General features: G+C 37.5%; 1 protein-coding gene across 3 annotated transcripts in view; it reads right to left on the bottom strand.

Annotated features, from left to right (window-relative positions):
* Positions 1-205: 205 nt before the first annotated feature.
* AHI1 (Abelson helper integration site 1) overlaps positions 206-26,469 on the bottom strand; it is an 88,335-nt gene continuing 62,071 nt past the window's right edge. For 2 of the 3 annotated variants that reach the window (XM_039323487.1, XM_039323497.1), the window contains exons 20-25: positions 23,103-23,161; positions 9,913-9,978; positions 6,675-6,837; positions 5,268-5,362; positions 2,291-2,364; positions 206-1,339 (exon numbers count right to left, since the gene is read on the bottom strand). In XM_039323487.1, the coding sequence (XP_039179421.1) occupies positions 1,144-1,339; positions 2,291-2,364; positions 5,268-5,362; positions 6,675-6,837; positions 9,913-9,978; positions 23,103-23,161 (653 nt within the window). In that variant the 3' untranslated portion in view covers positions 206-1,143. Of the gene's footprint in view, positions 1,340-2,290; positions 2,365-5,267; positions 5,363-6,674; positions 6,838-9,912; positions 9,979-22,214; positions 22,666-23,102; positions 23,162-26,469 lie in introns of those variants that run through there. The other variant, XM_039323505.1, reaches the window with a different exon arrangement.

The raw sequence follows: 26,469 nt of genomic DNA, 5'->3' as shown, positions 1-26,469 counted from the left end.
GGTTATTCTCACTTCTTTTTTTTTTAATGGAATCAAATGCCATGACTACTAAAAAAGGAGTTTCTAATTTTATGTTATTTATTGCCTCAGAAAGGAAGAGGGCAGAATTTCCTAACATGGTATAAATAATGTGAGCATCAGTAGTCAACATACATACACAAGAGAATAATAAATAAAGTTACCGGAAATCATCACTAATGCACCATTCACAACTTAATGCTTTTTAATTTGAAAACAGTTACACCTGAACACAAACATGTGCTGCCTAAAAACATATTCACTCATATACAGATGTCAAATTATTTTTCTAAAGAGTAGAAAAAAACAGTCAAGGGGGCTTTAAAAGCAGGAAAAAAATGCCTTTACAAATTTATAACATGAATTTTATAAATTCGTTCACATTAAAAATATATATCAAAATATATATCAATTTTATTACTTTTTAAAAGTTAACATACAAAAAGTTACCAACTCTTGGTAGAGATACATACTCCCTTTTACAATATAGTTTTCTTGTAATTCGTTCTCTTCAAAAACTTCAGCATGAGAGGCTGTTGCAGTGGCTAATCTTATTTACTGTAAGTGTATAGCAGGAATAAAATCACACATTGAGCTGATTATTTTAAGATTAAACTCCATCACAATCAGATACAAGCATTTAATATTGCATTCTTTTATGAACAGTGTATCAAAACAAGACTTTCTAGAATATAGTGTTTCTATCGCAATTAAGCTGGTTGATTTTTATTCGTAGACTATAAGGAATTTTAAGCTCGTGTCTTTACCCATCATGGTATTCTTCAATTTTTAGCAAACTGGACTGCTTTGTTTCAGTGACCTGAAGAGCTTCAATAAAATTCTGGAAATTTCATTACTTTAGACAGCAAATTGGCTTAAACCCAGTCATTATTAAAATTTTAACTCAGGTTAAGTTTTACTGGAATTTTCAGAACATATTTTTCTTCTTAGTTCTTTGGCCTTCCCACATCATGATAATTCTAAATTGGTTTAGAATAAATCTATATATTGAACAATATTTCAAGTTTTCAAATATATGGGATCATCACTGCAAAACAAGCAATAATTCCATTATTTTCCATGTACTTTTAAGCCATGAAATCACAGCTACGAACATGATGGGCACTATACTGCCGGATAATTCAACAGGAAGCCATTATCTGATGTTCCCTTTCTACTAGTGCTTTTCACCATCCCTTTCTTTCTTTTCTTCCTGTTTTTCTTAGGCTCATCCTCAACATCATAGAATGGGATGCGATCATTTGCCTTATATTCTTGTTCCTCTGTATCCATGTCCTTCTGTGTTTGTCCACAGGTAATTCTGTAAGAATATAGGATAATAGGTGCAGTTGGAGATTTAAAGTCCCAAGCAGTTAAATTAGATTCCTCATTCAATTACTGACCTGTTCCATTCATACCCATTACTACTAAAGACTGATCTTCTGACGCTGGAAGATCAAGGCAAAGGCAGAAAAACACATGTCTAAAGCTGACCATGAATTTTATAGAAAACCGAGGCCCGTTCTCAGTTTCTGCTCTCTGAAAGAACATCTGATACAAACAGATTGGCATTTTCATACGTAGTTCTGGATTGCTTGCCAAATTCCCCACAACAGATAATAGATGGATAATAGAATTTAACCTTGGTTGTGTACTATTATGATATGCAGGCCACTGTTTTTTCAGCATTATTACATGATGGATAAAAAGAAAAAAGCTTGGAAAACAGGGCATCAGTGAATATCTCTAGAAAAGCATTTATAACTCAGGCAAAATGTAAGTGCCATTTACTGTATATACTTTCCCCCCATACTTTTCCGTAAAGCAAATGGATATGTTATCCTGCCTGGATTACTGACTGTTTTGTTTTACTTTCTTTTGGCTTCAACTCATAACATTGATCCTATATAAAATATTAGCCTGGTCATGCAATTACATGCCATAGTCTATTTTCCACCTAATGCATCTAACAAAATAGCTAGATCCATTAGGAGCCAACAGAAGAAAGGAAAAACAGAAGCATGGCTTTTCAGCAATCATGGTGCCACAAGACAATGTACCTTATTGTAATATCTTTGGAATATAAACAACTACTGTAATGCAACACATTTATTGCAGTTTTATAGTTCCCTAGCAATTTCTCCGAGGTCTTTTCAAGATAATTTATACCAATTTAGTTCATTATTTCTGGATGACTGCAATGAGAAACACCATGATTTTCAGCTTCTTCCAAGCCATTTAACAATCTATTGTTGTACTACTGGTGCCTTACTTTTCAGCCAGGTAGTCTGTGTCATTCACTGAATTAAATCTTTGGTCTCCCAACTTGCTAGTATCTGCTAGCATCTGAAAGAGGAAAACTTGAATCAGTAAGGGAGGGAGGGTGGGAGAAAATAGAGCCAACACGTGTGTGATGACAAACCCACGGGCTTCCTGAGTGAGGAGAGAATATACCTCACTTTATATGTAAGGTCTGTCACCCAAGAAATTCTCACAATATGTGGTTTAAAACAAGGAAACAGTCCTCTGCTTTAAAACCCTTTGAAATGTTCAGGTGTGCTTAGAAAAAAAATCACACTCAAAAGTATTAATCTAAGTCTGGATGAGACTTAAATAGAGATTACCAATACCATTGGAAACCAGATATAAGAAAACAAGAATATTTCTGAGGGAAGAGATGTATGATTTAAAAGTTATTGGCTATTTAAAATATCATGTGTGGTGTCCTTTTAGGCACCTAAATATGTTTTTAGATGTGACAAAAGATGCTAATTGCAATTCTTGGTTATTATTTATAGTGAAAAATCAGCCTGCGGTAAGAGTAGTTTAGGAAAACATATTAATGCCACTCAAACTTTCAAAAATTCTTCTTGAGAGAACTTTCTGGATATACTAGTCTTTTGTTTATATTTATTAGTAAGGCAGAAAATAAAGGCAGAAAATAAACAATAGCTGTCTATAAATATCTAAAGAACAAAAAAAAGGAGTTTTAAATGATTTCATTCCATTAGTTTATTTGGCAGAAAATAAACAACTATAGTTCAATGAATCTAATGTTGGGCTTAAGAGATCTTCTTGGTTCATATAATGACAAGAAAAGAATCATAGTAAGACACAATTGCCATGAATATTTTTGACATTTAGTTTGCATTTCTAAGATAAGATCATTCTCTCCATCTTCTGGTTAGAACAAAAGTCTTTATCGTATGCAACATAAAAAGGATTCTAGAAAGAAATGGCAAAATGCTGCCCACACTATATAAAAATGTTATTTTCCAAAACACTCTTGTCTTTTACTTTTTTTTTTTTTTTAACAATCCAGAGTATGCTCCTTTAGGTGCACCCAAGGGACTTTTCTATTTGGGTGTTTTTCTTAAATAGCAGTTTCTCATGTGATATTCTAACTGCTTCATGAACTCCTCCAGGTTTCATAAACTCCTCCAGGTTTCAAAATGTCCTTAAACTAACATATTAGAGGGCATTATGGATTGCGACCATAATATTTCACTTCTATATTCATAGTTAGCCAGATCAACAATTCAGTCTGACTACAATAAATTACTGTACACTTTATTGAAAGTATGGAATTCAAATAATATATGACATTACCAACTACACGGATTCTTTAGTATTGTTTTGAAGGAGCTCATGTGAGACTATTAATGTAAAATCTTTTAATTCACATACGCATATATATTTTTTCCCATTCTTCTTAATTCAGATTTTTTCCATTTTACTTACTGAGGTTGTTCCAGTAAACTTAGTTTTATCTAGCATAAAGGATCTGTTTAATTTTTTTAACTGTTGCTTGTTTGTGTACTTACAAGTACATAATAAATTTACTGTTACCACTACTGCTGCATTACATCATAATCTAGGGGTTAGAACAATAAATTAAATTACTACTACAACTACTACAGAGCAAGTTTGATGTAGTGGTTAAGACACCAGACTAGAGACTGGAGCCTGTAAATTCTAGTCTTGGCCTAATCACAAATCCAGCTGGGTGATCTTGGGTCAGTCACTTTTTCTCAGCCCATGTAAGGAGGCAATGGCAAACCACTCCTAAAAAATCTTCTCAAGAAAACTGCAGGGATTTGTCAAAGCAAAGAATAGGACACAATTGAAAGGGGGGGGAAAAGAACTGCTGTAGTATGTGTAGTATGTGCGTGACTGTCACTTTATTTTGGATGCTTTAATTTTAACTGATAGTACCTGGAGAGAGATAAGGGCACAGAATAGAGTAGTAAAATAGCTTTTAAAAATAAATATATATTTTATCATTCCAGAGATTTTGGAATCAGTGGGAGGATTAAAACAAATATGCCCTTACTTCAACAATGTTACCATCTAGTCATTTAGGAAGACAAAGTCCAAGTCAAACAAACAGCTGATTCTCTTTTAAGCTAAGTCAGAAGAAGGGATGCAGGTTAGAAACTGCCCCATTCCATCTGTGAGGGCAGCTTTTATTTCCTTCTTTAAAAATTATATTGGTTAAGTTTCATTTAATGCGTAGAACTATTCTGATTCAGCCTTACCAACTAATTGGCAATTTCAGAGAGATGGTGATGCTTGGTTTGCCAAACTAAAATTACTGCAATGTTAAATCACAATGGCTGAAGCAATATAGCCATTTTTAAAAAAATATTCCTGAGAGTGCGTGCATTTCAGTCATAGAAAATGAATTGCTATTTGGATTTTATAGAGGTAGCCCCTTAAATTAAAATCCACAGATTTATTTTTTTAAAAACAGGATTATGTCTCTCCCTGTTGTAAGGACTATTAAAAATTTGGTTACTTCCCCCCCCCCCCCCAATGTTAAGAGTCTCTTGGTTTTTTAGCTGCACGTAGTAACTGCCTTATAATCCACAATGGAGAAGACAGTAACTGCATGGTAGCCTTACTGGTGGCCAAATATTATGAAGAAAACATAGAATCTTCATACTATCTTTTATGGCATGTTTATTAAATAACCAAGCCATATAATTTGTAATGATAATTAAAGTCAGTTAAATGTCAACTCTTCTTTTTCTATCATGTGGAAGGTTTTCCAACATATATGGAATGTACTTTGTGAACATAATAACTTCTGGGCTTGTATTCTTGGAGAATGGCTGAATCCAAGCAAGTCCATACATTAAAATTAACACACACTACATGCACTTGGTAATTAACCCGTTACCACAAGAAATAGAAAATACAATCCCATCTTCTGAGGCATGGCTCATGCCTTTCTCCCAAATAGTTACCTCAGGCACAGCTGGTGATGTTACTTTTACAAATTCATTGGACTGAAGAGTAGATTCTTCTGCTAATTCTTTTGATTGCTGTTGTTCATATTGTGCTGAAAAAGAACCATAACTTGTTTAATACAAATGGTTATTTATTTGATCCAGAACATTTTTAAATTGGTTCCTCCACTACTTCAGAATATTTTAAATGTATTATTTAATACAGAATACCTTTATCAATAACTCAACTACTGATTTATTTGATACTCCAAGAGATATGTTGGATGGCTGGATGTTTGTGTATGTGTATAGATGATATACAAAATGTTCACTATCTTTGTACACAACTCAGGATCAACACTGAAATATTTGAAAGGGAAACTGCAAAATATGATGAAAATGAATCGCCTTGGCTCCTGGCTGTGGACTTATTATAGGTTTTTCTGTTGGGAAACTTTCCATAGGAGACAATTGAAAAAACTGATGTTTATGACTGTCACTTACTACAAATTTATAAATGGATATTTCATAGGTGGACTTTTGCATAGGGTGCCCTCTGCTGTGGAAATTAATTCTAACATCAGTGGGCACAATTCTCAATGATACAAGGCCTCTGCAAGGGAAGACATGGGCAGACTGAAGGCTGTAGAGAGACAGACTGCTGTCTGCACGTGTGATCAACTTGCTTGCTCACATTTGGTTAAAAATAAAATGTTCTAATATTGTAGAGATTAAGAAGCTAGCTTTTGTGGTCGGAGACAGTTGCTGTCCTGTTTTCTGCATATCTTTGTGCTCCTTCCCATGATGAAGAAAGACAAGAAATTATGCAATCAATGAAAATACATATTAAATTGCTTAAATTAAATTTATCATATAAAATATTTATATAATTAAACTATTGATTTAATTAACATAAATGAGAAGAAAAAAAATATGGTTGCTTTGGTTTTAGATAGCAAATACACCTCAAAGTTAAGTGTAGTTTTCAGAGGGCCACAGAGGGCCACAGAGTCCAATTATTTTCTGTTATGGAAGGGGGGGGGGGGAAGACGAAGCTCTCCACTGAAGGTGCTTAAGATCTTTGATTCTTTTTTAAACAAGCAGATTATATATGCTGTCTCCAGGTTTTAGACAAAATCAATACTCATAGGGGTACATGCTTTCCATGAGCAGTTTCAATTAGAAGGAACACAGAATGAACCCTCAGCTAGAAGGAATAAATCAAGGTGGTGTTATCTAGTTCACTGTAGCGTATTCCTTTTTCTTGGTCAATATATTTTATTTTCAGATTGTTGATACATTTAGTTCTACTTTAGTTTTGATATGTAACGTGTATTGCAATGCATTGTCATAGAATAGCAGATTTCAGATACTTGATTTAAGCCCCCACAGGTATCACATACTAGGCAAAATCATTATACATACTTTCTCCAACCACATAACTGGCTGGAAAATAGCCTTGCTGTCCATTCACCAGATTGCCAAACCACCAGTTATCATTATCTTTGTACAACACTTGGATAATGTCATTGCAGTGGATGGTTAATTCATCTGATCGATGTGCTGTGTAGTCATAAAGAGCCACTACCTAAAAGAGAGATAACACCACCACAGCTTTATCACAACTCTACCACAGAAACAAAAGGGCAACATTCATTTCCTCTAATAGAGAAGTTGTTGCAACTCAAGTGAGACTTGGGCAAAAACTCAGTCTGTCTCAGGTTTTAGGGCTGGTGGGAACGCAGCAGGAGAAGCCAGATAAAGGGGTTGTGGGATTCTAGAAAGAGTTAAGAACATTAAAGGCAGTAAGATTAGCTTTCATGAAAAGGAAAAAAAAAAAACCTCTCTGAAACTGCAGCAGCTGTTAGTTTTATAAGCAAATAAAGTTTGATAGATTTTTTTTTTTTGTTTCTTAGAATTGTTAACAACCCTTTCAGAACCTGCTTTATTTGTGAGCTGGCTGTTATGGAAGTACACAATGAAAGAACATACTGGCAAGGAAATCCCATGAAATTCATGAACTACTAAGCTGTAATGAATTTCTGCATCGATTCATTTTGAATGTGCCTTTACAGCAGATCATTTTCTATACAATGGATCTTTTTATTCTACACTATTGGCCTTCCAATACTCTACTATTTTAGGGGATCTATTCTGCACTGTGTAGACTACTATCCCCCTCTTACGCATATCCACTGCAGAACCTACCTGTCATTTTCCCCTGGCAATAATTTATCACTCCCTCCCCCTTTTTTTTAAAATAGATAAATTATTAAAAGAATTATGGTGAAATACTGCTTCATCACATTCAAGTAAACAGAGTTCCTTCACAGAAGATATGCTTAGGATGGAAACATTATGTATGGCTTACTTGTCTTCTAAAAAAAAAAATTGAAAGAGCAGGTAAAGTTTCCTGAACTGCACTTCTGCTCTTTCATGCCCAGTATTGATTTTTGGTGCTGCCCACTGGCTTGTGGCCGAAGAAAAGTAGTCACACAGTGAGTGGGGAAATGAAAGCACACTATACAAAGCATTGGATTCTCATTCAGCCAAGCTATCATTTATTTAATAAAAGTTTACTGCATGACTACAAATGGCTGGATTTTCCCTAAGGAAAACTATGGTTTATAATTTTATATTCTGAATGTATAAATTGTCTGTTGTTATATGGAGTTTTTTTTAAAAAAATTGCTTGTGTACTTATGCTGTATGCTGCCCAATAAGCCACCTAGAGTTGCACTTATAAATCTTAAAAATAAATAAACAAATAAGGCAAAGTATACACAATAAACCAAAACTAAACAAACCATATTAGCATTCAGAGTGGTATATGAAATATTCTCACAATATTCTTCAGTTATAGCCTGCATGACAAAATGAAATGAATGATGGAGTGGCTGAGCATGTGATGTTTACTAATACTTTCAAAGGACAGGCCCCAGTAATTCAGGAAATTACCTTAAACCAGGAAGACTAATTCTTCTTTTGCAATTATATTTATTTTATTTTATTATTTTATTTATATTATATTATATTATATTAGCCACCCGTTTCACCAAAGGCGACTCTTTTGCATTTATTTATTTATTGGCCACCCATTTCACCGAAGATGACTCTAGATGGCTTACTTTTCTATCAAATTAATGAGCATTCTGGTTAATCCTCAACCTTCTAATAAGAAAGACCAGGGACTCAGTGTTCATTCTACATTTAGGCTAAATGACCAGAACTTGAACTATTTTTAAAATACATTCAATATCTAAGATGCTATGAATTATTGGTAAAAAGAACAATGAACAATTGATCCTAATTAACTTTAAATGGATAAATCTTTGGTGCTCTGTGAGCTTATTGGTTTGCTTGCATCTAGATGCTCCATTACCAGACATTACCGTTGATGAAGATGTTACCCAGGTGGGTAATTAAACATCTGCAAGCAAACCACCAAACTCAGAGAGCACCAAGGACTCCACAGTTCAACTTTGAGCATCATATATTCTCTTCTATTGTAAGGGTAAATAATTCAGAAAAATTAGATTTTAACAAAATAAGTATTAAATGATGATTTTTAATGTAATATCATATATAATTTACTTACAGAGCATACTTGTTACTTTAGAAATTGATTATAATTACTTAAAGCAAATGAAAATATTGTATATATATTCATGAATGTTTGCATCTTAGTGCCTTCAGATATCTTAGCTCAATTTAAACGAGCACTAATTAAAGTTTTGGTTTTTTTTAAAAAAGGTAGTCACAATCTTAAACTAATGTGTATGGTTTTCTTTATTAAGCCACTCCCAACAAGTCACATCTGTCTCAGAAGCAACTAAAATAAACAAGCAACCCCCTACTCTATAAAACTCACTATACGATCACCAGTGGATCAGCTTGTACATAAATCATCAGAGTTATCCCTTATGCAGAGATATGCAGAGTTACCACCATCTCTGCAAACTTGGATTCATTTAAAAATTAAGTGCTCAGAAAATCTAGCGAAGTGCTTGCAACAAAAATGAATAGCTATTCCAACAAATATTCAGTCTCCACCCATCAGGGCTTACAAGACATTTCCATAATGATTAGACACTTATTTTCAATTATTTATATAAAATAAGAGCATCAGCCTTTTGAAAAAAAATACTATGAACTCCTTTTATGAAATGCTGAGTAACACAACATTTCCCATTATTTCTAATGGATAAATGTGAATGATTTTTGCTCCCTTCAAGAACAAGTTTTCTTTCATTTAAGAATGGATATTTTGGGTATCAGTCAATACAATCAATTTGGAAATGTGGATCACTATTTTTATAGCATAATTATACACCTTATTATAATCTGATAAATCTTCTTTTAAAATGTTAAAAACTATTTGGTGACATAACAACCAACGTTAGTACACTTCCATAAATGTTCACTACAAGCTACAGGATGTGTTTGCTAAAGTTTTTAAAAAGTGACATTTGCTTCTTTGTGTTGACAAAATAATCAATGATACAATGGCCTAAAATATGTAAAGAAATATATCATCTTGGTTTGGATTGATCTGGGCCAATATATGTCTAAAAGCAATTTAGGATAATTAATTACCGTGTACAAGCTTAACAATTGAAAAATCAATATATTGTACAATGCAATAAAGTGAAAAAGCACTTACTGTTTCCTGGACAGAGATTGAATTAGCATCTCCTCTGGCATATGATGAAGCTGTAAAATTAGTGTTCTATAAAAAAGTATTTAATATTGACAAATTACTAAAACATAATATTTTAATTTAGATAATATCTGTATTCAATCTATTCATGTAAATGGGGTCAAGAGTATTAACAACATCCTACTTACAGTTTCCCCGTCTTGTCACTAATTCCCACCAAATCAATTAATGATCACAAACTATAAAGCCTTTCATGGCACAAGACCCTGTTATTTAAGGAACCATCTTTTTGCTGTAAGATTTGACAGAAACGGCATACTTCAGATTCCATCTATCAAGGAATGCCATCTGATGGAACCAGGAGATGTGCTCCCTCTCACATGACATCTGCCTGGTGATATCGCATCCCCCCAGAAACCAGAATAGCCCTCATCCTGCCCTCTTTCAGATGAGTCTCAAAGAACCAATTCATCCTCCAGACATTAGGCTAGAACACCATGTCCTTGTTTTGTTGATTCAGTGTTTCTTTTATTTCCCTGTTCAGCTATTTATTCTCCTTTTTTATTGTTTTGACTGTTGTTTGACAAGCATTTTTTTATGTTTTTAGCCTGTATGCCTCCCAGGGTAGATGGCCTATAAATATGGCAAATAAACACCCTCAGCTAGATTCTTGTATTGGAAACAGTAGGAAAAAGTTACACAATGTCTGCTCCACAACTACTACTCCTTCAATTCTAAACAAAAACTGGGTTTGGGCATAGACACACAGATTTTTCACAAATACATCTACAGTAGCCCTAGACCACAGAACCATCTGATTTACCACATTATCATCTCAAAACCGCCATGACAAGAAAAGTTAGAGCCTCTTCTTTGCACTTTCCATAATACAAATATTTGTAGAAAAGCAACATTGCAGAGGCAATGAATTTAACCCAAAGGGAAGGAGTGACTCTTGTTATTCTGGGATGAGTCAATGTGATGATTATTACTGCTATTCTCATTATAATTCTTTCAAAAAGATGATAGTTATGAGCTCTCAAAAAAGCTCCTCAAATAACCATGAACTGAGGTAAGCTTTAGGAAATAACAGATTTAAAGCTTCAGCATGCCTTGGGATATTTTGAATGCACCCAGATGTTTTGTTAAAGGATTATTAAAATGTGACTCCAAAGGGCTTCCTCTTAAAGGAATATGTGCTTTTCTGCCCAACAATGTACTCAGAAAGAAGTGTGGACATCATTGTAATGGATTAAAATCTACCTCAAATCACAGACATAATCTTGCATTGGAGGATATAAAAGGCATGTACAGATTTGCATGCTATTGTGAATATGGACCATTTTATTTTGAGCTATTTTGATCAGAATTCTCTTCATTTTGGATCTCATGTGAAGCTTTGCTTCACACATTTAACCTTTCATACATTTGTACAGGGATGGGCAACCTGAAGCCCTCTGGATTTCAATGCTCAAAAGCCCCATCCACCATCACTAATGGCAAGGGATCTGTACTCCATAGGATAGGAAATGAACAAATAGTTATAACATCTTTATATTTTTAAAGTTACTTTTGTTAGAATTGGGTGAAAACTATAATCCAATTTGAATGGATGCAGCAGGCTGGTGCATGCCATTTTCACATTTTGTGGTTTTATGCAAGGGAAGCCCTTAACATCGGAGCTTGCAGAAATAAATAAATAAACATCTTTCTTATGGCTTTTGGGAGAAATTTGTATGAAAATGTCACACACTGCAAAAATAGCCTCTAAGTAATTTGCAACATTTGGGGAGAGTGTAGGAAATAGGAAATTATTTTGAACAAAAAGCGGTTTAGTTGAAGATATCCAGATTCAAATCAACATTTTCTTCAGTTGGGAATTACCAGAATTCAAGTCCAACACATCTGGAAGATTTATTTTGGGGGGAAATCCTGGGTAAACATTTAAATGTAAACAAAAAAAACAACAAAAAGATATTTCAGCATTACATTGTTCTCACTGAGATGTGAATATGTATGTTACTGCACAAAAGTTTCCATTGTAATAGATATCATGATAGGTATTTGATATTTTTCTCTCCCAATCTTTACATCAGCCAATTGTTAAAGCAAGTCATGGTATGTTGTACAAACTTATGGAATAAACTCCATTAAAGCAAAATAGGTTTCTTTTGCAAATTCCTTATTGGTAATTTTTCTTATACACATGGTGATATTTTGTTGCTTTACCTCAAACTGTTATAAGTGGTGCTTGCTTCTCATATTACAGCACTGTATACAGAGTTTTGTATCATTTTAATGCATTCTGTAGTAAACACTTTGACAGGAAAAATATTTTATAGACACGGATGGAGTTGAATATAATTAATCTGCACATATGCTTATTCTTTGGCTTATGATCAGTTTAACACTGATATAAAAATATGACAAGCCTCAAAAAAAGGCAACGCACGACCCATCCTCAAAGTTATGACTATCACACCTCCCCCACAGTCATATAATCACAATTTGGGTGCTTGGCAAATGCCTTGCATTTACCCTGGTTGCAGTCTTGCAGGCATGTGATTGCAATTTGTGACTTTCCAGCTAATTTCTGAGAAGGCAAGTCAGTTAGGGAAGCCAGATCTGTTTAACAACTGTAGCTATTTGTTTAAAAACCACAGTGAAAATGGTCATAAAATTGGGTCTGGTCACGTGATAACTTGATTTATGACTGCACCAACTTACAACAGACATTCCGGCCCCAGTTGTGGTTGTAAGTTGAGAACTACCAAGATCTTGCCAAGTTCAATCTCTCTCGGGTTTTGAGTAAGAAATTCTCTTAATTTCGGAAGGGGCAAAAAATATGGAAACCCATTCTGATAATTGCTTTGCCTTATTTCCCCTAACTCGAATGAGAAAAGTTTCACCACTAATGGGCAAGCCCATAAAACTCTGCGTATCAGTACATGTACAGTGCGATGAGAAGGTAATTATGTGGCAATTTTTAGGGAGAAAATTCAAGGTAAGACATTCAATTTACTTCAGTGTGTGTGTGTGTGTATGTGTGTGTGTGTGTATATATATATATATTTGTTTTCTGAGGTTTTCGCGGGTGTTTGTATGTAGGTTGCTCCTCGAAGCACGAAGCTGAAAGCACCAGCCTGAAGATGACGAATGGGACTTCGTCGAAACGTCGCCAAGACACTTCCAATTTTACGCGGGAGAAAACCCGAACAACCAAAGACCTACATACAAACACCCGCGAAAACCTCAGAAAACATATATATATACATATATACATATACATATACATATACATATACATACATACATACATACATACACATACATATATATATATATATATATATATAGGTCTTTGGTTGTTCGGGTTTTCTCCCGCGTAAAATTGGAAGTGTCTTGGCGACGTTTCGACAAAGTCCATTCGTCATCTTCAGGCTGGTGTTTCAGCTTCGTGCTTCGAGCAGCAATGTGTGGTCTTAGCTGTTTCTTCCTGTTGTTCCTCTTTTTTGACTGCATTGAAGAACATAAGAACTCAGTCAAAAAAGAGGAACCAACATCTTCCCTGGTCCAACACCTTAAAGCCAAAGGACATGAAATTGACTTTAAAAATACCAGAACCATTGCCAAAAGTGAACATTTTAATAACAGAATAATCAGAGAAGCAATCGAGATAGAAAAACGCCCACACAGCATGAACAAGCGAGATGATACCTCCCGCCTACCAGCCATTTGGAAACCCGCCCTTATTGACAAACGACTCCCTAACACAAAAAATGATACCAGACCCACTCACAAAAACCACAAAGGATGTCACCACCACACATCCACGCAAAAAACAAACCCAAAGCCACACCGATGATGAGGCACGACCACAAACCAGAAGCCAGACCGCAGCTGCATCATTAGCCACTTTAAACCCCTCCAATCCATACATGAAGCAATCTGACACCCTCCATGAAGATGAGGCACGACCACGAAGCCAAAAAATAGCAAGGCAGCCCAAAATCTTAAACCCCCCTGCAACTCAGACTAACCTGAGCACAACCAAACAGAACACTCCCCCAGCCAATCAGAGCACAGCAAACCCCCCAGCCAATCAGAGCACAGCCAAGCCCCTAACCAATCAGAATACACCTCCACCTAATCAGAACACAGCCAAGCTCCCACCCAATCAGTTCATACCCCCACTGGCAGTTAAAAGGAAGAAACAGCTAAGACTGCTGAAAGCACCAGCCTGAAGATGACGAATGGGACTTCGTCGAAAAGACACTTCCAATTTTACGTGGGAGAAAACCCGAACAACCAAAGACCTATATATATATATATATATATATATATATATATATATATATATATATATATATAAATGAAATGAATAAAGCGCGTTCACCAGGAGAGTTTAAAGTTAAAATACTTTAATTAAAGTATTTTACTATATTAAAAGGTTGCCAAGCTTTCGTTGGGAAAACTCCCCAACATCTTCAGGGCTGAGAGACCGTTTCTACCAAGGTGATTCAAACGGGTTCCATAGACGTCTGCACGTGGTTCCTAGACTGTGCTAGCATTCCCTGCTGAACAGCTGATAGGTGGGGGGGGAATCGGAGTAAAGATTTCTTCTGTCGTTCTCTCGAGCACTTTTGTTCACATTTCCGTCGACCTCAGGGGGTATTGTTAAAGTTATGTTCCGCCCTCTCCCGGCAGTATTGGCTCTCGTTGCAGTGGGGGGGGGTTTAGTTTGATGTCATTGTGTATCCTACCATGGAGGCGGGGCTTCATCGGCTGCAATTTAACATCTTTCCTCTGCTGCGTGCTCCCATATTTATCTTCGCTCGCATGTACAAGCATCAACTGGATGTGGTATTTTTCAATGTTTGAATCATCCTCCTCCATCATGGTGTCCCCCATGCTCATCTTCCCTCGTAGGTCAATATTCAGGTTAAATCCCCCCCATTTCTGTGAGCAAATGTCTGTTGGTATTTGGGCAGATTCCCCGCTCATGTTACTTTCCCTTTTATCAAGCGAACGGGTCGTCATCACATGTTTTTTCTCCCCTCTCTGTATGGGATATCCACCTTTATTATTATTATGGGTAGTGCTAAATTTAGTGGTTCTATCCTCAAATTTCTTAAGCGCTCCAATGTCATTATTATTGTTTTCTCCAATTAAAGGGGGTGTGGTTTCCCCTTGATATTGTTGGGGGGTTTCTGGGTAGTCTATATCAGATTGTTTCTGGTAGGGAGGAGGTGTAGCTCCTGGTTTGGAATGTGTGCATGTTGATTGTAAGGTTTGTGATATAAAGGATGATGGTTTGAGTTCCATTTTCGTAGCGCTTGTTGTGCTGGGTGCAAGTCAATGTGACGATTGATTGAGTTGTTATTCGAGAACCAGGCTTCTTTTAGCAGCCGACCTCCCTTCGTGGCATCACTGGCTATGATAAGGGTGTTATTGAAGTCAAACTGATGGCCTTGTTGTGCCATATGCATCCAAAGTTGTGAGTGTGGTTCGCCTCGTTTTATGGCCAGTTTGTGTTCGTGGAGGCGAGTTTTCAAGCATTTGGCTGTTTCTCCACATAGTTGCCTTCGCAGTTTTTGCAGTTGATCTTATAAACAATAGCAGATTTCTCCATGGTAGGTAGGGGGTCCTTTGGACGCATAATTTTTGATCGTAGGGTTTGGTTAGGTTTGTGAGCTACTTCTATACCATGGGGTGCTAGTAGTCTGGCTGTGGCCTCTGAGATGTTACTTATGTATGGGAGGGAGATGCGTGTTTTTTGTAGGGGGGAATCCCTTCTTCGTTGGGTGGTCTGGTGCTGGAAAGTTGTACAATGTCGTTTGATAAATTTTAATGGATAACCGTTATATATGCACGTACGGAAGAGGTGTCTCCTCTCTTCTTTCTTATATTCATCCGTGCTGCAGTGGGAGTCAACGCGTTTAAATAACGTTTTTATGCAGCTGATTTTATGGGAAACAGGATGATTACTCTGGTAATGGAGGATTCTATCCGTGTGGGTTGGTTTACGGAATACCTTCGTATGTAGGTATCCATCTGGTTGACGGTGGATGGAAACATCTAAGAAGGCAAGAGAATTGTGTCTTTCTTCCTCTACAGTAAACTTTATGTCAGAGTAGATGGAATTTAATATTCCCATAAATGTAGTTACATGTTGTCTTTTGACAATGGCAAATGTATCGTCCACGTATCGAACCCAAAATTTGGGTTGGTATAAAGTCATAGCCTTATGTTCAAGCTGTTGAAGGACTACCTCAGCTATAATACTGGAGATGGGGGAGCCCATCGGGGTTCCTTTTATTTGTTCATAGATGGTACCTTGGAATGTGAAATAAGTCTGGAGACATATTTCTATCAATTTCACGAGGTCTTCCGTCTGAAGGGAATCTTGGTGATGACTTTCATTCATAGATGTCAAACGTTCTTTCAGGACAGAGATGGCTAAGTCCTGGGGAATGGAGGTGAAGAGAGAGGTGACGTCGAACGACACCATCATCTCATCATCCTCCACCCTAAGGGTCTTAATTCTAGTTAAAAATTCTTCTGCAGATCTGACCATGGTGTTACTGCCATCTACAAGGTGGTTGATGCGGGTACTAAGCCATTTAGCTAGTCCTGAGATGGGGGTGCCCCTGAATGATACAATGGGGCGAAGGGGGGTACCTTCTTTGTGTATCTTTGGTAGACCGTAAAAACGGGCAAGGGCCGTGTCACAGGGACGTATCCTCTTTAGGGTGTCATCTCCGATCTTCTTACAACGCTTAAAGTTGTCTAGCAGTTTGTTGATTTTATTTTTGAGCTTTATTGAGGGGTCTTTTTTAATTACTCTATAGGCCAACTTATCATTCAAGAGTTCAAGTGCTTTAGCTGTATACAGTGTTCTATCCATAATAACAGTCACCCTACCTTTGTCTGCAGGAAGTATGACAATAGTATCATCTCTTTTAAGTTGTGTGATAGCTCCAGTTTCTTCTCTAGATAGGGTGTGATGGTACCTGTGCTTAGTAAGTAGCCCTGTGATCTGTTGTCTAATGGAATTTCTGGTGTCTTCATCTGTCCCCATATGATGCATAGCAGGCTCCAGTGCAGATATAAAATCTAAAGGGTAGGCATCCAGAAGGTTATGATTAGTATCACGTTGCAGTAGGGTGAGTTGTGAGTTGGTCAGAGGTTTGGAAGAGAGGTTACAAACTACTCTATTGGTAAAATTACTATATTGGGACTTACGTATGGCATTCATCTTACGTTGGAGGTGTGCTGTTGTTTCTTGATTCGTTTTTCTAGCTACCATTTGGATGTGATGACTCAGTGCTTGGAAGTGGTGTTCTGATAAAGTCGAGTTACAATGTCTTTGAAGTTCAAGAGCCCATTTTTTTAAATTTTCTACACGTCTGTGCTGGTCGTTAATAAGGGCTTTAACCGTCTGGCGTTGAAACCGATGGAGGGCTTGTATGCATTCATTTGTATCAATAACAGGTTTCCTTCTTAACATCTTGGGTGGGAGGTCTTCTCGAGCGCAGGTGTGTAGGAACGCTATTCTGCGGTAAGCTGCTGAGATGCGTCTTGTCAATTTCTCCCATTTTCTGGCTGTGAGCAGTACTGCTCGATCATCAAATTCAATAATGATGGTGAAAATGCGACTCCCGGGCATAATTATAAATGGAATGAATAAAGCGCGTTCACCAGGAGAGTTTAAAGTTAAAATACTTCAATTAAAGTATTTTACTATATTAAAAGGTTGCCAAGCTTTCGTTGGGAAAACTCCCCAACATCTTCAGGGCTGAGAGACCGTTTCTAACAAGGTGGTTCAAACGGGTTCCATAGACGTCTGCACGTGGTTCCTAGACTGTGCTAGCATTCCCTGCTGAACAGCTGATAGGTGGGGGGGGAATCGGAGTAAAGATTTCTTCTGTCGTTCTCTCGAGCACTTTTGTTCACATTTCCGTCGACCTCAGGGGGTATTGTTAAAGTTATGTTCCGCCCTCTCCCGGCAGTATTGGCTCTCGTTGCAGTGGGGGGGGTTAGTTTGATGTCATTGTGTATCCTACCATGGAGGCGGGGCTTCATCGGCTGCAATTTAACATCTTTCCTCTGCTGCGTGCTCCCATATTTATCTTCGCTCGCATGTACAAGCATCAACTGGATGTGGTATTTTTCAATGTTTGAATCATCCTCCTCCATCATGGTGTCCCCCATGCTCATCTTCCCTCTTAGGTCAATATTCAAGTTAAATCCCCCCCATTTCTGTGAGCAAAAGTCTGTTGGTATTTGGGCAGATTCCCCGCTCATGTTACTTTCCCTTTTATCAAGCGAACGGGTTGTCATCACATGTTTTTTCTCCCCTCTCTGTATGGGATATCCACCTTTATTATTATTACCCATTATTATTATGGGTAGTGCTAAATTTAGTGGTTCTATCCTCAAATTTCTTAAGCGCTCCAATGTCATTATTGTTGTTTTCTCCAATTAAAGGGGGTGTGGTTTCCCCTTGATATTGTTGGGGGGTTTCTGGGTAGTCTCTATCAGATTGTTTCTGGTAGGGAGGAGGTGTAGCTCCTGGTTTGGAATGTTGTGCATGTTGATTGTAAGGTTTGTGATATAAAGGATGATGGTTTGAGTTCCATTTTCGTAGCGCTTGTTGTGCTGGGTGCAAGTCAATGTGACGATTGATTGAGTTGTTATTCGAGAACCAGGCTTCTTTTAGCATTTAGCATTCCATTAGACAACAGGATCGTCGGGTAGGGGGTGTGACGATCCTGAAGACTCCCATGGAACACACGCGAATGCTTTGAACAGCGTAAAAAAAGGGGAGAACTGAGGAAGAGCGCTGCAACCAGGAGGGACGCGGCTTGATTGCTGTGCACACACACCCTGGACTGAGTACTGGAGTAGGACACGCGCAAGACAGCTGGGCATGACAACGAATAAGGGACGATCCCTCCACCTTGCGGAATACCCCCCCACGCTGCACCGGACCCGTAGCAACTTACGAGATCACCAGGATGACGGACACATTAAAAACGAAAGTATTGAGACCGGAAATGAATGCGATTCTAAAAGTAACAACCGGACAAGACATGGTGGAGAAAGGAATGTGGAATGTGCATTACCACCTGAGCCTGAGGGGAGGTCAGAACATAAAGGCAACCGAAATAACCGGAATTGCCATCTAGCTAATCCGGAGTTGGGAGAATTGGAGATGGATGAGGATAAAAATGCAACCAAAAAGAGAAAAGAAGTACAGGTCAATTACACACGGCTGAACCAATTAGGCCCGATAACAAGATCAAGGATCCGGGCGCAAACCTCGACACGCCTATAAAAGACCTTCTCATTCTCTGGCGCGCCAGCCCTGAGGATGCCGGCAGGTGACGGCGAAAGCTTGGCGCTTTTTAAAACTTTTATAGTTTTAATTTATTAAAAACTTTTATAGTTTTTATTACCCTGGTGCTCATTTTATATTTTCATTATGAATATTCCCAGGATTCATATTTTTAAGCTTTTTAATCGCATATATATATATATATATATATATATATATATATATATATATATACACACACACACACACACACACACATACATACATACATAAATACATACATATATATGAAAGTCAAATACTACAAAATCAGCTACTCCCATCCTTTCTTTCTTTTCCTTTATTATCCTGACTAGGAGTTTAAAAACACAAAAATAACAATATTGTATATTTTGAACTTATGGTAAAATAAGTTTGTTTTTTTTCCTGATTTGGAGATGGCAAAAAGTGTGCCTGAAGGTCCAGATGGAGCTAGCTGTAATTGCTGATATTAAATTGTTCCTTCTCCTTTCTTGAGGGCATTTACTGAACACAACATTATTGGGGCAGGGAAGGGCTGAACTGTGTAATTCCACCTATGTTTATTATTGAATGTGTTTGCACAACATACCTTATGCAGTCTGATGTGAACTATATGTAAATAACTCACCTGGTGATTTTAGCTTGGACTAAAGGAACTCAGAGCTACCCAGTTATTGGGACTAGTCATTATTGACCATTCCAATTCTCTTTGCTTCAAGAGCATAAAATGGCATCAGTTAATATATCTAAAAGTGCTTAAATTTAGCTAAGGCATTACCCCTTAGGATATAATCCTGACCAAAAAAAAAAAGTTATCTATAGTTATCTGCAGCTTCTCTGTTGCACAGCAGCCAAACTGTTTGGAGCAAGGGTCTTCAAACTTGTGGACTTAGCCCTTTTATGACTTGTGGACTTCAACTCCCAGAATTCCTCAGCCAGCATGCCTGGCTGAGGAATTCTGGGAGTTGAAGTCCACAAGTCATAAAAGGGCTAAGTTTGAAGACCCCCTGTTTGGAGTAACAGCTACTGTGGATAAACCAGCAAATCACAGTTTGCCATGCCATCTGATTCCAAAGTGATAGATAAGAGGGTTACCATGATTAGTTCTCAACATGGCTTAGCTTGTTATATGAATATACTCATTATCACTTCTGGAGTTAATGAAGTAACTTGACATGAGAGTCAGCTGAGTTGATTAAGGTTATATTTCATGCTGAACAGCACAGTGGAAAAAAGATCCAGGTTATGAGAAAAAGAGATTTGATACAAAATACTGTGGATTGTGGCATTTCCTAAATAGTATTCTGCTCAGAATACTCCTGCTTGTAAAGATGGAGAAATGCATCCAACATCGATTGTCCCTTGCTTCTGCCAGTGTCCCTATTGTAAAAGTTTGAAAAAAATAAAAACCAGTTTGGTCTAGTGGTTAAGGCAGGGGTTTTCAATCTTGGCCCTTTTATGGCTTGTGGACTTCAACTCCCAGAATTTCTCAGCCAGGCATGATAGTAATTCAAATGCAAAAAGTAACAAAACTCTGGTCTTATTATATAATAAGGGGTACTGCTGCTGCTTTCCTGAGTTTTTGGATAACTGTGATCCTTATTTGATTACAGTCTTTCAAAGATTTAATGAGCATGGGAATCTATAATCTGCCTAGAGGAAAAGCTCTGCCAGACTGTACTTTATTGAAATCTGTAATGTACAAACATACATACATGAAATGCAAACACAGCTGCCGTAACAAAGCCTATAGGAATTTCATTTTTAAAAAAGATGAATTGAAAAGCAGATTAAATAATTCAACAGCTAAAATTAGTCAGGCTGTACAATTATTTCAATCCGTTTTTCTTTAATCAGAAAACATCCTTTTGACTTTAAAAGATGTTAATTTGCATACTATTAGAAGAAAAATCAGACCACTTCAATTAAAAAGAAAAAAGTAATAAACAGCATAATGGATTTCTGCACTGATGTATCCAGTGAGAACTGTTGCTGTACAATTTTGTGGACCACTGTAGCTCAATACAGAGCAATTTCACCCCAAAGAACCCCCGTTTATAAATCTAAACCATGCTGTAATCCAGGATTCCAGAAAGCCAATTAAACATTGCATGTGTACATACTGATTTTCAGCTACAACCATTTATTTATACAAAGAATTATATGAAGGGTAAAGTCAAGGATAAGCAAAGATATACAAGAAGATTAACTAACACATAGTATCTATGGTATTTCTAGTTTGCAAAGGAATATTACAGCAGCCAACATCCAGGGGAGACTTAATTATAAGGCTGCCCCACTTGAAAAGACAGTTAACCATGCTTTATAAAGGGCTCTAAGTTGTAAATCAATTTAAATTATTTTATACCCAACTAGGGCTTTGATCGAACTGTTGCAACTGCCATCTTTTCTGTTTTCATACCCCCTCTCCCGCAAAATGCCAAAAAGTTGGAATAGGGATGTTTATATACAAATTCATGTTTTTATTTCCTTCCTGCTGGCTGTTTTCTTTTACCATTTGTCACCTTGATCTCTTTTATTAAGGTCCCTTCCAGAGAAGCCAGGTTTAAACCACAGACAGATACTTCTTTAAAAATTAATTTTTTAAAAGTTTTTCTTTTCCATTCCCTTTTTATTTTTAATGCCCAAACCAAGGTAGTAATTTTAAATTACTAGCATGCTTACGTATCGTGTTTGTGACAATAATCTTGTCTTTTTTTTTTTACACCCACCTATCTATAGCTGAAAGACTGGCTAGTTGTAGTTTAGGAACAGCTACTATTAAAAACCTCCAATCAAGTCTGGAGGGACAGAGATTGTAAAACAGGAAATGGCAATATAAGAAAAACTGATGGATCAGAAAGACAGCTGTCAGACCTCTTCCAGTCAAACTTCTTCCCATATGTTCTGTTTCTCCCGTTGGTAGGCATTGAACGAGGCAGAGTAGCAAACAGGTACTTATTTATTCAGCTTCAACAGAACAGCAAACAAAATGGCTCCGCCCCCTTTTATACCTTTTGCAAGGGACAGCGTCAGCCAATGAATGCAACATATTTTCCTGCTCCCGCACATGCTCACTAAGCCGGAGACAGCCTGTCTGGCCCAGGCAGGCCATGTGGTCTGCCCGGGTCTCAATGCAGCTTCCTGCACCTGCTCTGTCAATCAGAGCCCAGGACATAACACCATGGTTGTTTAAGATTGCTACAAGCGCTCAATCCATAAGAAATTAAAGCGTTTTTTGAAAGTTTGGATGAGCCCAGCCAATAGTATGTAATAGAAGATAATGAAGTTTTCCAGCATTTTCAAAGAACCTCCAAATTTTCCTGGCTGAGCAATTCTGGGAGTTGAAGTCTGCAAGTCATAAAAGGGCCAAGTTTGAAGACCCCTGCAATAACCTGTTGCAAATAAAAAAATGAATGTTTCTCTTTTTGTCAGTCTTCTTATGGCTTCTCCAAACACTAACAACAACAAAAGCAATCCTGCTTAAGTTAATAAATTGGCAAAAATTAATTTTTCTTCTCATCTTAAACTGCAGTTAACATGTCAGTTTGAGCTCTTAAAATTTTTCTCCGCAAGTCTGTATTTTGTTTTAGATGGAGAATTTGCCATCACAGTTTACCTAATTAAAATGAATTACAGGGAGAGAGAATATTGTATTGTTCATTCTTTGGTTTTGTTATTATGGAAAGCAGACAGCTTTTCTGGAGGGAAGTCTTTGTAATTGAAGGCAAGTGGAAGAAAGCTTTTGTTCAGTGGTAATCTTTGAAGATTATTTTTGTAAAGATTAATATATATTTTTTCTGCAGAAAGGAAGTAACATACTATTTCTTACCGAGTGTAGTCCGGCTGATGGTGTTTGGCTGAAAGCATTTCCTATTGGGATGAAGCTGCCTGTGAAAAGATAAAACTGTGAAACTTTTGCTTGTTATCCCGTTAAATCAATGCTTTTATTATTATTTTTTAAAAAAATAGTAAGAGTAAGCCATTACACAAAACCTTAAATAAAAACCATCTGCTTTTACTCCCAGCTCTACTTACTTCAGTCAGGAACAGTTGGAGAGTTTATCTAATGGACCTGACACAAGGTTAGCTAATCCGGTATTTCCCTTCAAATGATTTGGGGAAATGGCACAAGAAAATCTCCACGTAGTATTACTTACAAATATCACTACTTTTCCTGGCTGCTGAATTCATCAGTCATTGTTTCTTGTTTGGTCTAGTAGGAATTTATTCTACATCCCCATTTCAAGATTACACCGAAGCACTCGTTTTATCTTAAAGAACAGGAATAAGCAGTTCAATATATTCCCTTTGATCATACGACATCCTGCCTCCATTCGTCTTGCTCTTTAATTCCAGCCACATAATGTACATTGCTCATTTTATAGCCTTTTGCATTTATTGTTCTAGTGGCTATTCAGCTAGCAAACCTTTTCAATAAGGCAGGTTTTTTTTTGTTTTGTTTTGTTTTGGGCAACTGGCAAGTATACATCTCTAAGGAAGGAGGTCCTTTAAAGAAACATCTTTTTAAAATGAAGAATCTTTTGTCCCAAAATAATTTCCGAAGGTCACTTTGTGAGATCCTGAGAAACTATTGTGTTGTGATTCGTGTTGACATAGGACTGTCAGAGAACCAGATTCAGTGCCCTGAGGAGAATAGATAGATTAATCTCAGTAGTGGAGATAATAATGGGACCAAAAAATTAAAAATTACACATGTGGTCAGGAGCAACATCCCCCAATCTGGTGTCCTCCACATTGCTTATTTGCAATCATGAATGTGCCTCACATGATTCTAACAAGCCAATCGTGTGTCTGAAAAGTGCTTTTTTCAAAAGGCAACTGGACTTTCTTGTTTTTTTTTTCTTCTTCATTTGAAAAGGTTTCGCTGCTCATCCCTAGAAGCGTCTTCAGTTTTCTGAAGAAGTTTCTTGGATGACAAGGGAAACATTTTCAAAGGAAAAAAACCCAAGAAAGTCCAGTTGCCTTTTGGAAAAAGCACCTTTGAGATAAACATTACCTGGATGATTATCTCCATAGACATAGACATTCAATAAAATATTGAAATTCACTACTCAGCTTTCTTCCCCAAAGCCCGTTCAAAATAATACTATTTTGACAGCCTTCTTATATATCAGCAGGGAGGGGTCTTTGGGAAAGTGTCATTCTCTAGGCATCTAGCTCTCTCTTTCAGGAAGCGAGGACTCACAAAGACTCCCTTGTGCAAGCAGATAGTTTAAAAGGTAGTGGAGATGCAAGCCATACTGTATAAGTTTTATGGGTAAAAACCAGCAACTTGAACTTGGCCTGGAATTTTGCTGGCAATTTGTTCAGATCCCACAGCAAAGGTTGCTTATATCTGTTCATAGGTAAGAACCACCTTTCATGCTAGCTGCTACTTCTGGGTTATTTTTCAAGGATGTTTAAAGTACTGCAGTAGTTTAACAAGAGGGTAACAAGGGCATGAGCCACAGTCTCAAGGGCCTCTTGGTCCAGGAAAGGTCACAATCGCAGAATAGCAGAACTTGGATCATCACGTCTCTGACATTTTGCTTTAGTTAAAAACTCTAAACAATCATTTCTTTAAACTGGACCTTAGTGGTTAGTTCTAAAATAAAACTTAATAGCAACTGAAATAAGTTAATGTAAAGTCGTGGGACTTAAAAGTTCAGCACATTCAGATAGCATTTGGTTAGGAAAGATACAATAAGGCTAACAATTAAAATAATCAAATAACTAAACACTTTAATACTAATTAGTATCCAACAGATCAAAGAGAAAATGTAATAAACAGTGTTGCCTGAACATGAAGGCCAGGAGTTTTAACCTGTAACCAATGGAAAGTGCCGCTTGGGGCCTCATTCTAGATCAGACATGTCAAACACAAGGCCTGGGGGCCGGACGCAGCCCGTTTCATGTGGCCCGCGAAGCCAACCTGGAAAGAGTGAGGGAACGGCCCCCTCTGCCTTGGCCATGGCCCAGGCCAGCTGAGAGCCAATGTACAATATTGTGGTGGCCATCTATGCTGAAACGTATTCAGTCTTAGCTCCATAAGCCCCCCCCCGCATGGCCTGTAAAGCTCCTCCAGTGGACCATGCCTTGGCACTTGCCCTGGTCCCACCTCCTTCTTCCAGAGACCCTCAGATTTATCTCACTCCTGCTCAGGCCCCTGCAATGCAAACGATGTAGAGCTGGCCACACCCACCCAGTAGGTCACACCCACTCCATCCATAACCACCCAGTAGGCCACATCCACCTGCCCCCTGAGGGCAACCGCAATGCTGATGTGGCCCTCAATGAAATTGAGTTTGACATCCCTGTTCTAGATGAATACAACACCAGCCTGTTGTAATGGCTGTAGTCCAGAGTCAAGCCAGCTGCTGTCTATGTTTTGGATTTTAATTCTACCAGACCCAGCTAATTTGAGAAGACATTCTGGGAGCTGTAGTTCAAAATAAACCGTAAGGTAGCAGCTTGCTTACCATGCAATGGTATCTAAGTATAAACATAATGGGAGATAGTGATTTAGACATACAGGTCTCAAATTGCTCTGTGGTTTCTTATCTTCACCCAATGATCAGAAATTAAAGATCGCATGGGAATATTCTACCATTCCACTGCTATTGCCCTTTAATACTTTAGACTATCACAGGCATGTCAAACTTGCGATGTCATGTGACGTCACACAATGTATCGGAGCTTTTTCACCATTGCTGGCAATGGGGTGGGCGTGGCTTCCTGGTGACGCATCCGGCCCGTGGGCCGGCAGTTTGACACCCCTGGACTATCACATTCATTCTCTCCTTTCAGGATATCATGCCCTTGTTCATGATGGTCTTTTCCTCAAGCACAATTTGCAGTTTTAGCAGGTAGGCAGCTCAGATGTAACTGAGTGGATATTACAATGGTGTGTTATTAAGTTGGCATTATGAAACAAAACATAAAATCCTGGTTTAAAAAATAGAAACTACTGATTTTAAAAAATCTGCAAACAAAGAAAGGCAAAACTTCAGATGAATTTATTTTAAAGTAGTTTCCCATTCATTTGAATCTACATTCAGATAACTCCAGATTCAGTAATTCAATATTTGCTAACATCTGTATGGGCCTCATTCAATTAAATGGTGTGGGTGATATCAGCTCATGATTTCTCAACTGGTAGGAGTTTTTAGGTTGAAATTATTCAGGTGCACTGGCAG

Source organism: Crotalus tigris, unplaced genomic scaffold (assembly GCF_016545835.1).
Source record: "Crotalus tigris isolate CLP2741 ecotype Arizona unplaced genomic scaffold, ASM1654583v1 scf7180000017611.44802233496:7321179, whole genome shotgun sequence".
NCBI lineage: Eukaryota > Metazoa > Chordata > Lepidosauria > Squamata > Viperidae > Crotalus > Crotalus tigris.
This window is presented reverse-complemented; position numbering and strand designations above follow the sequence as displayed.